General features: G+C 45.3%; 2 protein-coding genes across 3 annotated transcripts in view; both read right to left on the minus strand.

Annotated features, from left to right (window-relative positions):
* The window catches only part of aprt (adenine phosphoribosyltransferase), a 25,046-nt gene extending 14,371 nt beyond the window's left edge, over positions 1 to 10,675 (minus strand). Inside the window, exons 1-2 of one of the 2 annotated variants that reach the window (XM_079584788.1) lie at positions 10,538 to 10,664; positions 5,219 to 5,322 (exon numbers count right to left, since the gene is read on the minus strand). In XM_079584788.1, coding sequence (XP_079440914.1) covers positions 5,219 to 5,322; positions 10,538 to 10,617 — 184 coding nt within the window. In that variant the 5' untranslated portion in view covers positions 10,618 to 10,664. Of the gene's footprint in view, positions 1 to 5,218; positions 5,323 to 10,537 lie in introns of both variants that reach the window. The other variant, XM_079584789.1, reaches the window with a different exon arrangement.
* On the minus strand, positions 6,940 to 8,626 carry LOC306983919 (uncharacterized protein). Its single transcript, XM_079584778.1, has 2 exons — positions 8,180 to 8,626; positions 6,940 to 7,625 (listed from the first exon to the last, which is right to left on the minus strand). The coding sequence occupies exons 1-2, from the start codon at positions 8,580 to 8,582 to the stop codon at positions 7,075 to 7,077; spliced, it is 954 nt and encodes a 317-aa protein (XP_079440904.1). The 5' UTR covers positions 8,583 to 8,626; the 3' UTR covers positions 6,940 to 7,074.
* Positions 10,676 to 16,638: the final 5,963 nt, after the last annotated feature.

The following is a 16,638-nucleotide window of genomic DNA, read 5'->3' on the forward strand; positions in this document are numbered from 1 at the left end:
GAGGGAAGGAGGCGCTCGTCAGAGAGGGAAGGAGGCGCTCGTCAGAGAGGGAAGGAGGCGCTCGTCAGAGAGAGAAGGAGGAGAGGGAAGGAGACGCTCGTCAGAGAGGGAAGGAGACGCTCGTCAGAGAGGGAAGGAGGCGCTCGTCAGAGAGAGAAGGAGGAGAGGGAAGGAGGAGAGGGAAGGAGGAGAGGGAAGGAGGCGCTCGTCAGAGAGAGGAGGAGAGGGAAGGAGGAGAGGGAAGGAGGAGAGGGAAGGAGGAGAGGGAAGGAGGCGCTCGTCAGAGAGAGGAGGAGAGGGAAGGAGGAGAGGGAAGGAGGCGCTCGTCAGAGAGAGAAGGAGACGCTCGTCAGAGAGGGAAGGAGACGCTCGTCAGAGAGAGAAGGAGGCGCTCGTCAGAGAGAGAAGGAGGAGAGGGAAGGAGACGCTCGTCAGAGAGGGAAGGAGACGCTCGTCAGAGAGGGAAGGAGACGCTCGTCAGAGAGAGGAGGAGAGGGAAGGAGACGCTCGTCAGAGAGAGAAGGAGGAGAGGGAAGGAGACGCTCGTCAGAGAGGGAAGGAGACGCTCGTCAGAGAGGGAAGGAGGCGCTCGTCAGAGAGAGAAGGAGACGCTCGTCAGAGAGGGAAGGAGACGCTCGTCAGAGAGAGAAGGAGGCGCTCGTCAGAGAGAGAAGGAGGAGAGGGAAGGAGACGCTCGTCAGAGAGGGAAGGAGACGCTCGTCAGAGAGGGAAGGAGACGCTCGTCAGAGAGAGGAGGAGAGGGAAGGAGACGCTCGTCAGAGAGAGAAGGAGGAGAGGGAAGGAGACGCTCGTCAGAGAGGGAAGGAGACGCTCGTCAGAGAGGGAAGGAGGCGCTCGTCAGAGAGAGAAGGAGGAGAGGGAAGGAGGAGAGGGAAGGAGGAGAGGGAAGGAGGCGCTCGTCAGAGAGAGGAGGAGAGGGAAGGAGGAGAGGGAAGGAGGAGAGGGAAGGAGGAGAGGGAAGGAGGCGCTCGTCAGAGAGAGGAGGAGAGGGAAGGAGGAGAGGGAAGGAGGCGCTCGTCAGAGAGAGAAGGAGACGCTCGTCAGAGAGGGAAGGAGACGCTCGTCAGAGAGAGAAGGAGGCGCTCGTCAGAGAGAGAAGGAGGAGAGGGAAGGAGACGCTCGTCAGAGAGGGAAGGAGACGCTCGTCAGAGAGGGAAGGAGACGCTCGTCAGAGAGAGGAGGAGAGGGAAGGAGACGCTCGTCAGAGAGGGAAGGAGACGCTCGTCAGAGAGGGAAGAAGGCACTCGTCAGAGAGGGAAGGAGGCGCTCATCAGAGAGAGAAGGAGACGCTCGTCAGAGAGGGAAGGAGGCGCTCGTCAGAGAGAGAAGGAGGAGAGGGAAGGAGGCGCTCGTCAGAGAGGGAAGGAGGCGCTCGTCAGAGAGGGAAGGAGACGCTCGTCAGAGAGGGAAGGAGACGCTCGTCAGAGAGAGAAGGAGGAGAGGGAAGGAGACGCTCGTCAGAGAGGGAAGGAGACGCTCGTCAGAGAGAGAAGGAGGAGAGGGAAGGAGACGCTTGTCAGAGAGGGAAGGAGGCGCTCGTCAGAGAGAGAAGGAGGAGAGGGAAGGAGACGCTCGTCAGAGAGAGAAGGAGACGCTCGTCAGAGAGGGAAGGAGGAGAGGGAAGGAGGAGAGGGAAGGAGGCGCTCGTCAGAGAGAGAAGGAGACGCTCGTCAGAGAGGGAAGGAGACGCTCGTCAGAGAGAGAAGGAGGCGCTCTTCAGAGAGGGAAGGAGGAGAGGGAAGGAGACGCTCGTCAGAGAGGGAAGGAGACGCTCGTCAGAGAGGGAAGGAGACGCTCGTCAGAGAGGGAAGGAGACGCTCGTCAGAGAGGGAAGGAGACGCTCGTCAGAGAGGGAAGGAGACGCTCGTCAGAGAGGGAAGGAGGCGCTCGTCAGAGAGGGAAGGAGGCGCTCGTCAGAGAGGGAAGGAGGCGCTCGTCAGAGAGGGAAGGAGGCGCTCGTCAGAGAGGGAAGGAGGCGCTCGTCAGAGAGGGAAGGAGGCGCTCGTCAGAGAGGGAAGGAGGCGCTCATCAGAGAGAGAAGGAGACGCTCGTCAGAGAGGGAAGGAGACGCTCGTCAGAGAGGGAAGAAGATGCTCGTCAGAGAGGGAAGGAGACGCTCGTCAGAGAGAGAAGGAGACGCTCGTCAGAGAGGGAAGGAGACGCTCGTCAGAGAGAGAAGAAGATGCTCGTCAGAGAGGGAAGGAGACGCTCGTCAGAGAGAGAAGGAGACGCTCGTCAGAGAGGGAAGGAGACGCTCGTCAGAGAGGGAAGGAGGCGCTCGTCAGAGAGGGAAGGAAACGCTCGTCAGAGAGAGGAGGAGAGGGAAGGAGACGCTCGTCAGAGAGGGAAGAAGGCGCTCGTCAGAGAGGGAAGGAGGCGCTCATCAGAGAGAGAAGGAGACGCTCGTCAGAGAGAGAAGAAGACGCTCGTCAGAGAGGGAAGGAGACGCTCGTCAGAGAGGGAAGAAGGCGCTCGTCAGAGAGAGAAGGAGACGCTCGTCAGAGAGAGAAGAAGACGCTCGTCAGAGAGGGAAGGAGACGCTCGTCAGAGAGGGAAGGAGGAGAGGGAAGGAGACGCTCGTCAGAGAGGGGAGGAGGCGCTCGTCAGAGAGGGGAGGAGACGCTCGTCAGAGAAAGAAGGAGGAGGGAAGGAGACGCTCGTCAGAGAGAGAAGGAGGAGAGGGAAGGAGACGCTCGTCAGAGAGGGGAGGAGACGCTCGTCAGAGAGAGAAGGAGGAGAGGGAAGGAGACGCTCGTCAGAGAGGGAAGGAGACGCTCGTCAGAGAGAGAAGGAGACGCTCGTCAGAGAGGGAAGGAGACGCTCGTCAGAGAGGGAAGGAGACGCTCGTCAGAGAGAGAAGGAGGAGAGGGAAGGAGACGCTCGTCAGAGAGGGAAGGAGGCGCTCGTCAGAGAGGGAAGGAGACGCTCGTCAGAGAGGGAAGGAGGCGCTCGTCAGAGAGGGAAGGAGGCGCTCGTCAGAGAGGGAAGGAGACGCTCGTCAGAGAGGGAAGGAGACGCTCGTCAGAGAGAGAAGGAGGAGAGGGAAGGAGGCGCTCGTCAGAGAGAGAAGGAGGAGAGGGAAGGAGGCGCTCGTCAGAGAGGGAAGGAGACGCTCGTCAGAGAGAGAAGGAGGCGCTCGTCAGAGAGAGAAGGAGGCGCTCGTCAGAGAGAGAAGCAGACGCTCGTCAGAGAGAGAAGGAGGCGCTCGTCAGAGAGAGAAGGAGGCGCTCGTCAGAGAGAGAAGGAGGCGCTCGTCAGAGAGAGAAGGAGACGCTCGTCAGAGAGAGAAGGAGGCGCTCGTCAGAGAGAGAAGGAGGCGCTCGTCAGAGAGAGAAGGAGGCGCTCGTCAGAGAGAGAAGGAGGCGCTCGTCAGAGAGAGAAGGAGGCGCTCGTCAGAGAGGGAAGGAGACGCTCGTCAGAGAGGGAAGGAGACGCTCGTCAGAGAGGGAAGGAGACGCTCGTCAGAGAGGGAAGGAGACGCTCGTCGGAGGATTTGTAGGATTTTAATGTTGTAAAAGCGACAGAGCATAATTTATAGGGATGTGCCAAAAAATCGATTCACAGAAGAATCTAGATTCTCATTTGCAACGATTCAGAATCGATCTGAAATGTCCAAGAATCGATTTAATAAATAAATAAAATCAGCTGGCTGTTTGCCTCCATTTTTGTAACTAGCCTATACGGGACGTCACCACGCAGCCGGTTTTTGAACGTGAGCGGCAAATCACTAAAACAAAGAGGAAGCAAATATGGATGAGAGGGAGATCTTTCGTTCCTACCAAAACATTAGTTCGGAGAAAAAAATAATTAATTGCGCAGTTTAACCATCATAGAGTGAAAGTGTATCATTTGCATGTGTTTTTAAGTCCTGTCAGTTTAACAGGGCGCGCTTGACAGGGCATAAGAACGAGCAGAGAGAGAGAGCGCGCGCGCACACTCAACCGAGCGCTGTCTGCTCTCTCTCTCTCCCTCCCTCGCGCATATCAAAATCAATTAATACGATGGTGTCGGAAAAAAAACTCTCCAGTGATGAAATGTTTTCTGTGTTGACAAATCTTGTGCGATATCCTAAACTACCGAATGCATTGCTTGTTTTTTCTGTTTACATTTCATTTTGAATGCTGCTACGTCAGAGCGGCCAAAGCGTCAACAAGATTCCCGTACTTTTTGACAAGCGTCCTTGACAGGGCGGCATAGCTTTTTTGCAGCTCAAGTCGGCGGCGGTGTGAACGTACAGTCAGCCGCCAGCTGCAGACCAACACACACTGCAGTGCTTCACGAAACTCCCTGCCAACTCCAAGAGGGCAAAAAAAAAAAAAAAAAAAAAAAACTCGGTCTATCGCTGCTTCATCGCCAGGTAGCTTAGGGGTACTATTTTTCATTTTGAAAGAAGCACTTTATTTTCATAACTTGTTATTCTTTAAGTTACTGTGTCTGACTGAGAAATAGATGTTTTTTGTCTTCACCGGTTGTGTTCTACATGATATTTGTGGTAAACTGCAACTTTCCTGGGAAATGCATCTATTTTCAACTATTTTGTATTATGAAGAAGCACTTTATTTTTGTTCCAACTTATTTTATAGCTAGCTACTAATGAGTAGCAATTGAGAACCAGACAATGTTTTTGATAAAAGGCACTTCCCTGAGAATTGAACTTAATAAATGTGAAAAAGACACTTTAATGTTTTCGTTTGTCATTCTGTATATAGCAAAGCAGATGAGAGTAGATCATGATCAGAAACCCGATTAGAAATCATTATGGTTAAAATCGAATCGTTTTGAATCGAAAATCTTTTTGAATCGAAAATCGATTTTGAATCGAATCGTGGCCTCAAGAATCGGAATCGAATTGAATCGTGAGATGGTAAAAGATTTCCACCCCTAATAATTTACTGTTATTACTATGGTAAGTATATGTAACAAGGACACTGTAAAATAAGTGTTACCAAACGTTGTAATACACATTACACAAGAGGACTCTAACAATCAAATAAGAGTCAAAAAAACTGTAGGAATGCCACAATATTAGATCACTTATATGTATTTGCTCCCATATTATGATCGGTTCCAATAGCAATCCTAGTTTTTTCTCCACAAGGTTTATTAGTTTATTAGTGTAACTTTGACCCTTAATGTGCTATCCAGTTATGAATGTCCTTTTACCCACTATCAGATCCAGTTATGAATGTCCTTTTACCCACTATCAGGTCCAGCTGAGGGTAAGAGTTCCTCACGTGTTCCTCAAACAGATCCATCACTGCAGTCAGAGCCTTAGGGTCCTTCAGGATCGGGAAAATATCCCTGCGAAACACATTACACACTCTCTGCAACTAATATTCCTGCAAAACACACATTATTAAACACTCTCTGCAACTAATATTCCTGCAAAACACACATTATTAAACACTCTCTGCAACTAATATTCCTGCAAAACACACATTATTAAACACTCTCTGCAACTAATATTCCTGCAAAACACACATTACACACTCTCTGCAACTAATATTCCTGCAAAACACACATTATTAAACACTCTCTGCAACTAATATCCCTGCAAAACACACATTACACACTCTCTGCAACTAATATCCCTGCAAAACACACATTACACACTCTCTGCAACTAATATCCCTGCAAAACACACATTACACACTCTCTGCAACTAATATTCCTGCAAAACACACATTACACACTCTCTGCAAAACACACATTACACACTCTCTACAACTAATATCCCTGCAAAACACACATTACACACTCTCTGCAACAGGGACGTTGGAACTATATTGTGAGAGGGGGGGCGGGATTCTTGAGGGGAGGGGGGGGGGGGGTGAGTGTAGGCCTATAGTACGCTGTGTTATCCTGATTCAATTTATGACTTCACGTCTGTGTACGCACAGCTGCGTGTGTGGCCGCTCCAATTTACCTTCAATGAAATCTGTCAAAACGCGTCAAAAGAGCCAATGCATTTACGCAGAGCAGGGTCATAAACTGAACTGACTCGTGACGTCCGTAACATTGTTTTGTCCTCATAAATGCGAACAGGAAAAATAAGATGCAATTATATATTATGTTCTGTGGAGAGCCAACCTTTCTTCATCCGGTGGAAAGAATTACTTTGCTATATGATTAGTGTAACTGACAGAATTAGCTTCTTATTCTTCTTCTTCATCATGCATGCATACTTCCCTCATATTAAATATAAAACGTAGGCTATGTGGAGGACTGATATTTTTCCAACGTCTGGACTCCTTTATTATTATTATAAACAGACGTTTAAATATATTGGTAAATGCATTTTCTGAGAATTTATATTTCAAGTTTTTACTGCAAATGTCTTCTCATAATAAAATACAAAATTGACTGATTTATGAATGTATATGAATAGTTCTCATCAGTCTTACAGATAAACGCTTTCATTTGTTGTATTTTTGAAAGAAAAAAGAACAACTAAAGAGCGAATCAGGCCTACACGGAGTCTGTATAGCCTGCAACACTATCTCACGACCAATTCGTACGAATTTGTACGAGTGATTAAAAAATGGCTAAATCGTACGAATTCGTACGACCTCACTCGTACATATTCGTACGATTTGTCTAAACCCACGTGACGGTTAGGTTTAGGGGCGGGGTCGGGAGTAGGTCATTCGTATGAATTCATACGAATTTGCAACTCGTAAAATATGTACGTTTTAGCAAAAATCGTATAAATTCGTACGAGTCAGGTCGTATGAATTAGTACGAATTAGCCACTACGTGTTATGGTCGCGGATTTGTGGGACTGAACTGGTGTCAAGGCGCAATGAATGAAATGCACAAATGGTAATTAAATAGATCCCCTGAAATAAACGAGGGAGAGCTGTTTTATTTTCACAAGTTCAAATTCACAAATTTCATATTGTTTGGAACATGGATGGATGGATGGATGGATGGACATTAATATCAAGCCACTGAACGAACATATAGCCCTATTAAAATAACATTGACGGTCAAAAGCTATGAACATGCTAGACACGCTACTCAAAAAGTGCATTAAACCAAAAAAAAATGTATTCATGCATTTCCAAAGGTGGATCTTCTTTCAGTTGTTCGACTTATAAAATTTTTTATCAGAGTCGAGACATCGATTTCATCCAGGAGATCACTGTGGGCATTCATAATGGCCAAGTGCGTTAGTCTCTCCTGTGACATGGTGTTACGCAGCCAGGTTTTCAACCTGCGCAAAGCCGAGAAGGAGCGCTCAGATGCAGCGACAGATATAGGCAGGCACAGGCATAGTTTGATGAGCTTTTCCACCTCTGACAGCATGGAACGGGTTTGTGGTTGCGTGGTTTGGAGAATGGACACAACATCCCGAATTGTGTTAACTTCACGCCCTGTACAGATATTCCGCAGCATGTCCAACTCATGACTTAGTCGATCTCTTGTAAAACCGGTGAGTTTCAGGGAAGTCACATTAACTTTTTTTCCTTGAGCTGCCTCAATGATCGCCTGCTCTCGCCCTGCAGCAACTTGGATTCCGACCTGATCAAAACGCCTCTCCACTTCAGAGCGCACCAGGTCCAGCGCCTCAAACATCTCCCTTTTCCACACGTTCGGATACACTGAATACAGAAATATAACATAAATAACCTTAGCAACTGAAAAGACCAATTGTGTATTTTTTATTACAAACTCGTTTCCATTACAGATGTGCGCACATGTTTAATTTAATGCGAACGACACAAGGAGTTTCTGATTCTCCTTAATTTCTGCTCCGAGGTTTGGATTGTGACATTTCAGATTTTTTATGACTTCTGTCGCTTTATTAAACATTCAAAATATTCACAAATTAATATGGAAAACAAGTCGATTTTACTGGTTTTGTTCTCACGCTCCACGGAGATCATGAAAGCGCGTCTGATTGTTTTATTTTATTTTACAAATGCAAAGTTTTCTTGTTATTGTGAGTTTGCACAAATAAAAATAAGTTGATAATAATGCATTAATATTGTCTGTATGACCAATGATAAATTTGTTTACACTGTTGATAAGAAAATGCAACTATTTCCAGTTATATTCCTTATATCCGAAATATTCCTTTTTCGAATTGCTTAAAAAACCACCGAGCCGAGCGTAAACTTTTTTGCGATAAACAGGAGTTTTTGCAAAACCTTACCCTCCACTTCGCTGCACTCTTGCATGTCATTGGTCTCCTCCACTTGTGTATAGCGAAAGCGTGCAGGTGTCTTGCTGCTGCGCACTGGATGTGGCGGCTTCAGGCCGTAACGCTCTGCGTATTGCTTGGTCTTGGACACAAGGTCAGTGAGGGTTTCATCCTTTCGCAGTGTGTCCAGTTGTTTGCAAAGGAGTTTGCCAGCTTCCATGGATCCTAGAGCTGTGACTTTGGTTCCTTGAAGTGATCGTGCCACTGCTTCACATGGGGTAAATAAGGTTACGCAGGCAAACAAACCAAACACTGTGCGCATATTTGTGGCTTTTGCTAGCAATCCTGCAATTTTGGCACGGGTGTCCCCTTTCACAGTCTTGTCACTCTCCAAGGTTCTGAAAGTCTGTATCATCTCTCCGTAGCAGGCCAGCAAACGTGACAGTGACCCAACTCTGACGCACCACCGAGTTGGGCAAAGGCCAAGCAAGTTCACAACGTCTCCGGCTCCAAATAGGGAATGATACAGCGCTTTTCTCTTTGCTGAATCGTTGATTATAACAGTGACTTCACGCACAAAGTTTAGCGTATCAGCAACAAGACGGACTTCACGAGCCACTTCTTGCAGCACCAGATCCAGTGAGTGATTTGTGCAGTGGACAAAAACCGAGTCGGGACATACTTCCTTCAGTTTAGCTTGCACCCCATTGAACCTCCCTGACATGTTGCTGGCTCCATCAAAGCAGTAGCCCTTCAGTCGCTCCAGTGGCAAATGGAGGCGCACCAGGACATCTTTTATGCACAGAAATAAGGTTTCAGCCGTTGTGTCAGGGGCGTTGTAAAAGCCAAGATAGAAATTTTGAACTTCTAGGTGGTCATTGCTAAACTGCAGACTGATTGAGAATTGTTCTTTGCCACTGATGTCTGTTGTCCCATCTGCAGTTAACCCAAAAAAGTCAGATTTTGATGCTGCTGCTCCAATTGTTCTCAATATGTCATGCGCAAATAGCTCCAGGATCTCATTTTGGATGTTGTTTGACATCCAGTTGTCTCTCCTTTTCAGCCACTTATCGAGGTCAGGATAATCGCGCACTCGCTCCTGCATTAGCTGCCACAAGACTCCATCCTGATTGGCATTCCCTCTCAGTGGAAGCCCCTGGCGCCCCAAGAATCTTACGCAGCTGAAAATAAGTTCGAGGGTTTTCCGCGCTGTTCTCTGCTCGTTTGCCTTGGCTTCAGAGAGTAGTGCATTTATTGGAGTGTTTTTTAACGCTGCCAATCTCTGGGTTGCATCTAAATGAGTTTTAGATTTCTCGTGGTCTCTGATTTTCTCTGTTGCTTTTTTCCAATTTGAAAATCCCTTATCTTTTAAAAACAAACTATCGGTGGTAGTTGGGCACAGCAGTTTACTTTTGACAGCCGATCTGCACACCCCACACACGATGCCATCACTGTCCGAAATATATTCCAGCCACTTCCACTCTTGGAACCAGGATGCCCTACAGCTGCGTGCGAAGCTCTCCCCACTTTTTTTTTTTACTGGAAAATTATAATCAGCCGGAGGCCTGAAGGACTGTGTAGTGCTACCTGCATATTTTTGACTATCCGCGTGTGGCGACGGGGATGGATGAGGGTGACTCCTCGTGAGGGTGGTGGGTTCAGGTTCACTCACTTGGGTCAGCTGCCGCTGCTCATCCCGGACCCGGCGGCTTTCTTCCGCTGGTGCTACACTTAACAATGAATCCAGTGATGCTGCCCCGCCTTCTCTTATTCGCTTTGCTGTGGTGGGAGCTTTTGAAAAGAAATTTGATATTCGTTTTTGTGTCATTGTGTTGTTTTCTTCAGATGCTAACCAGATTAAAACAACCGTTATTATTTTACCGTAATTTAGAATGTTTATTTTTGGTTTCCATGGTGACGCGTCATTGACACCGCAGCAGCAACAGCGCTGAATGAATGATGATCTGCTTTTATTGTATTTTTGTATTCATATTTCCTTTTTTAATTCAGAATATTCACAAATGAGTTAGATTCATATTCAATATATATATATATATATATATATATATATATATATATATATATATATATATATATATATATATATATATAACGAAAACAACAACGAAATAAAACAGCTGGCTGACCCCTAGAGGGAGGGGGGGGGCGGCCGCCCCCCCCGCCCCCCCTGTTCCAACGTCTATGCTCTGCAACTAATATTCCTGCAAAACACACATTATTAAACACTCTCTGCAACTAATATCCCTGCAAAACACACATTACACATTCTCTGCAACTAACGCGTCATCCCTCGTGTACGCGCTTCCGCAGCGCGTTTAACTGAGATATGTTAATATTAATAATACCCACTTGAACGGAATCCCTTTCGTAGGGAAATCTGGGAAAGTTCTGATGCATTTGCTGATTAAATCCAGTTTCTCTTCCATCATGACACACACGCGCTGCGAGGATTCGGACTGAGACTGAAGAAGACCACGTGATCAAGACAACCAATCGCGCGCGCTTCCTCACCACATGCACATGACGCATACGTTAGCAAATCGTCAGCAAAATATAATATATTAAGTGTTCTTGTGTAGCCTATACTGTAGTATTTGTTACATACTTTTTTGTAAATAAATAAAAATATTCCGAAGGAAAAAAAAAATATATATATATAGTGCCAATATATTTTTTCGCAATATTTTTTTATTGACAATAAATATATAAAGCATAGCACACTTAATATTGTACACATACCCCTAGATGTATTTTTTCTGGAAAAGTTTTTGACAGTATTCACTGGAAAAGATCCCGTTGCTCCCTGAAGAATCCTGCATTTCTATTACAAAATAATTAAATATGATCTACTACACAACCGATTTCCAGAATGCAACTTTAGTTGAGGTTTTGAACGTGTAATCTGTAAAATTGAGGAAGAAACGTTGCACCATTTATTTTATCGTTGCTATCAGATCAAATGTCTTTGGGAGTATTTAAGTTGTTTAACCAATGTACTTTTATAAAATGTGATATAAATTTATAATAACTTTTACTTTTATTAACTTTTGCCGCTGATGCTGCAAAAGATCAGGGAGGAGAGATGTGCATTGATTCTGGTATCGCCCAAGTGGCCCAACCAGCCATGGTTACCGGAACTGGTGAACATGTCGCAGCTCCCCCCGTGGCGAATCCCGCCAAGAAGGGACCTTTTATCCCAGGCGAGGAGCACCATATGGCACCCCAACCCGGAGCTATGGGACCTGCATTTGTGGCAGATCAACGCAGAGTATCACAGCGAGTGCTGCAGACGATAGCAGAGGCTAGAGCCCCTTTGACGAGGCGTTTATACACTCTGAAATGGAAGGTTTTTGCTAACTGGTGTGTTGACAGACAAGAGGACCCCAGGGGTTGCGACATTTCCATTATTCTGACCTTCTTACAGGAATGTCTGGATGCTGGCAGTTCTCCGTCTACAGCGAAAGTCTACGTGGCCGCTATCGCCGCTTTTCGTGGCATGTTGGATGGCCATTTGGTGGGGAAGCACCCCCTGATAACGAGCTTTCTCCGGGGGGCTAAGCGGCTTAACCAGGTCGTGTAGTTAGCGCGAGTGACTATGGCTGCGGTTGATATATTACATTACCTACTAAGGCTATGTTCACACTTAGCGTCTTTTTTCAAACTGCCAGCGTCTGTTCTACATTAGAACCCTATGGAGTAAACCGTTTTTTCAAAAAAGTCCTGAGCGCTTTTTTAAACGCCACCGTCGGCGTCTTTTTCTGCAGCTCAGAGCGTCTTTTAAAGTTGAAAAAACTTTTCTGAAAAGAACGCCCTACGCCAAGCGCCTTTTTGACAGCTGACCAATGACAAGCGAGTAGCGAGACCTGTCGTTTCCATAACAACAAGAAAAATGGACACGGTGCCGGTAGAAAAACTAATCGTCCTTGTTTCGGAGCACAAGGAGCTGTTTGATATGAGTACACAACTCTATCATAACATACATCACAAAGAGGTTGTGTGGGCACACTACTGTTGCAGCTGTTGTTATAGCAACAAAAGACGCGCTCTTTGGCTGCTATTTGTAACCGAACGCGCAGCGGTTTTTTTTTTTTGCTAAAAAAACGCCGTTGTTAACTTTTTTTTGTCAAAAAAGACGCTAAGTGTGAACGTAGCCTAATGTGGCCCCCTTTATTATGCCCGCATTTATAAGCCGGCAGTGTATTCCCAAGCACCAACATATTGCTGCCTTTTCCCCATATCACACCAGTTCAGTGTTGCTTAACTGGGTGCGAGGGGAAACTGATGGTGGGGGCGCCGATTTGGCTCTGTGCCAAGAGGTGTTTTAACCAGGTCCGGTACCTGACCTAGAGCTAGCGCGCTATAGGACTTAGTGCTTGTGCTCTACAGGGGCTCGATGCGAGCTGGGCCGGCCAGTTTCTCTGCACGGCGGGTGTTTTATTGTTCCCCATACGCAATGTCGAGAGACCAACTCGATAAGGGAATGTCTCTGGTTACTCACGTAACCGTAGTTCCCTAAGAGGAGGGGACGAGACATTACGTAACCTGCCAGCCTCCCAGCCTCATAGCTCTCGTTCAGTCGAAAGATTCTGAGGTTTTTGGTGCCCGCCGTCGCCATTGGCTATTTGCAAGCAAAAGAGTTAAAGATTAAAATCAGACTTCATAATTTCCCTCATCTCAGGGAACTACGGTTACGTGAGTAGGCTAACCAGAGACGTTCCTCTGTCAGTAGATGTTTCTATCAACATTTATATTCTGTAACGATCTGCACACGCTCAGTGCCGATGCCTTATGAACGTGACAGGAACATTAAAACTTCAAAAAGCATAACATTATTCATAAACACAAAATATTCTAAGATGAAAGTTATACTGCTTCTTGACATCAAAACGTGAAAGGATTTAAACCACTTAATTAAAGGGATAGTTCACCAAAAAATGAAAATTTGCCTATAATTTATTCTCCCTCAACTCATCCTATTCTTCTTTCAGACGAATACAATGAGAGTTATATTTAAAAAAAAGTAAATAAAAGTGCATCCATCCATCATAAAAGTACATCTGTCGATAATAAAAGTGCACTTATTTATTTATCTATATTATGGACAGATGCACTTTTATGATGGATGGATGCACTTTTATGGACTTTATTTTAAATATAACTCTGATTGTATTCGTCTGAAAGAAGAATGTCATATACACCTAGGATGAGGGTGAGTAAATCATGGGCTAATTTTCCATTTAAAGACACAGAAAATACAAATATCATATTAAAATGTAATCTTGTGGATAATAAGGTCCATTAATGTGGCCAGTCACACTTCCACGGCTCGGACTCGGGCGCGTTTAGACACTTCCCCAGCCGCTCACAGCCAGCCGGACTCCAGTTCTGAGGAAACACACACAGAAGATGCTGAAGACTCTCTGATCAAGTCAAGTAGGGTTTATTTATAGGGGGTTTTCACTACACGTCATCAGGAGTCGGCCATTTTGGAGGCACTGAACGTAAACACTGCCACTGAACTGAACGGACTCAAAAATTTGTCTGATTATCGCTGCTGAAAAATGGTCGCGTTTTGGTCTGTACTAATCGCTCTTACCGGGAAAAACATTGACTTCTATAGACTGTAAAAAGTTAAAGAGAAGAGTGCAATAAACTGATGCAAGAAGGCGTTTGTGGGTGAGAGGCACAGCATCAGCCACATGTGTAAGTGAAGCGTTGGCTACATTTACACTGTCAGTCCAAATCCGATTATCTTTGTATCTGATTGGAATCTGCTCTAAAATGATGTTCACACACTGTGTATCGCAACTGTTCAGATCCGACGTGTGTGTCCATGCAGCTCTTTGGCAATATGGCAATGACGTTGCAGCGACTCTCAGCATGTTCCCTATAACAACGTCTGACGTTTACATTTTACGTGGCGTGAGAGTCACATACCACGCGACATCCGATCCGAGATCCGAGCGTTCAGACTGAAGCGGATGTCCTGATATGTGATTTGAATAGGATTTCATATGGATGTAGCTTGAAACGGATTTCATGAGCTTTTTTAGACTGACAATCTGAAGGTAGCCTATGTCGGGATAAGAACTAGAAGGAATTGCAGTAAGGGCTAGAGAAGCTAACGTTAGCTTGTTCGGATCTTTACCACATATTAACTTTAGTTTGTCAAAAGTTTGCGCTCTTTCCTGCTTAAGTCCTTCTCTATATGATTTCGCAGCTTCCACGTGGTTTTTCCGTGGTTTATTAGTGTAACTATGTGTGTTCAGTCGTACATACACAGTGCAATCCATGCTGTTTACATCCGATAATATCCTCCATAATGGCCGCGCATCCGGGTCACTGCCCAGAACGTGACGTTGGTGAAAACCCTAACACAGAGCGTTTCAAAGCAGCTTTACAGAGATAACAGTTTCCATAAGGAACGTATTATAACTATAACATTAAAATACTTTTATAGTGCATTATATATAAAGCATTTAATAGACATTATTGGATTTTTTTTTAAAGAAACATTTGCCCTGTGCTGTCAATCTTAAATCTCATTTGCATTCACATATTTTAAACCTGCCATGATGTGAAGTGAAAAACAATGTCTTTTGCCATCAGCAATGTCAAAACAGAAATATCTAAAGTCTCTGTGTGTAACTCAACACAAGCGAGAACACGATTTGAAACTGTGGAAAGGAAAACTGACACAAAAGTTTTCGTGTGTTCGAACGGCTTCAGAAGAATGTGTAGACTCACTTTAGTTTAATTTAGCTTTTGTGATCATTGTGGATTTTGGAAATATAAATAAAGGTACAAAAGGTGTCACTGGGCCGGTACCTTTTAAGAAGGTACACTTTTGTTCCTTTTAGGTACTAATATGTAAATTTTAGATACAAAAGTGTACCTTTTCAAGAGGCATCGCCTCAGTGACAGCTTTTGCACCTTTTTTTCGGAGAGTGTAGTCAAAGCGTTTTTCACCCACCTATTTTATGCATATTTTGGGAATTCACATGAAATTAATGCTGAGTGGAAACTGGATGCGCTCTATTGAGGGGGTTAAAGTTTTTGTCCGATATGAAGACCTGCACATAAACTATGATGGAAACATTTACAGAATAAATCCCTCCATGCAACAATAAACTCATGTGACTTTGCCTCAGTGTCAGCTGTGATTGGATAACTGAAGTAACCAGCAGACCAATGGCATCGCAGCATGTTTATTCGCACATTTTTTATGCAATATTAAAATGTTTGTGCATAATTTAAATTCGCAACTTTCGATGGAAACATAGCTATTCTCATTTTGTGTTTCACACAAGCAGAAAATATGAAATGAACACTCTTAAAAATAAAGGGGTTACACTTTATTAAGTTTTGAATATTTTTACATATTAAAATAAAATTATTGTGATTTTAACCCTCTGGGGTTGATATACGCGCTGGCGCGTTTTGCTGTATTTTTTTCACATAATAGCAAAATAGACTTAAAATACTCTTGTCATTTTATGGTCATACATATTGTGATTTTATTTTAATGGTAAAACAAATGTAAAGTGAAAAAAACGTAAATTGACATTCCCACAATTCCCTGCGTGACACTTCACATTTAATGTATTTTTGTTGAAATAACTGTTTCTTCATAGTTTTCTTAGTTTTTCTAATCAGTTATGTACATTAGGGTTTCGTGTTTCTTGCTGTTTTTGACTGTTTTTACGTTTAGTGTTTTTACCTGTGCACCTGTAGCACTTTAAGATTTGTTTATCACGTGTAAAGTGCAATACAAATAAAACATATTATTATTATGTTAATGTTGTTAAATTAATGCTTATTGCAATTTCAGCAATTTCAGAGTCAGAGGCGTTTGAATCCATTTGCAGTACTTTAATAGAAGAACACAAACACAGAAGATTAAACACAAGCAGGTAAAGAAACACAGGGGTGATCAAAGGGGAGAAGGGTCCAGATAAAGGGGAGCTGAGTGTGCACAGATGACAGAGATGACAGTGGTGATGATGATGATGATGACCAGGCAGGGATGGACAGTGATGAGATGGTGAAGGGAGTGATGGGAAGTGCAGTCATTAATACTCGGGGAAAGTGCTCTGGAGAGACCAGGAGGAGGCGACGCAGAGCGCGCCGTGACAGAGCCCCCTGCCTGCGAGCGGCTCCGGAAGCGAGGACCTGGACGACGACGGGGTCTCCCTCGGGTTCTCGGAGCTGGACGGTCAGGGTGGTCCTGATGAAAGGTGGCCAGCAATGCAGTCCAGAGGGTCCAGAAGAACGTTCCTGGGTGAGGTCCCAAGACATCCTGGACCCTCTGGACGTCTGGAATCCAGGACCTCTCGCACCCGGTAAGCCTCCTCGCCGCCGACATCAATGGGGGAGCTTGCACGGTAGCGGCCTCCTCCAGGTCGTCAAGGGAAACATGGAAAGTGGGTGAGATACGGTAAGGGAGTGCA

The sequence above is a fragment of the Phoxinus phoxinus genome, assembly GCF_949152265.1.
Source record: "Phoxinus phoxinus genome assembly, chromosome: 2".
Classification (NCBI taxonomy): Eukaryota; Metazoa; Chordata; class Actinopteri; order Cypriniformes; family Leuciscidae; genus Phoxinus; species Phoxinus phoxinus.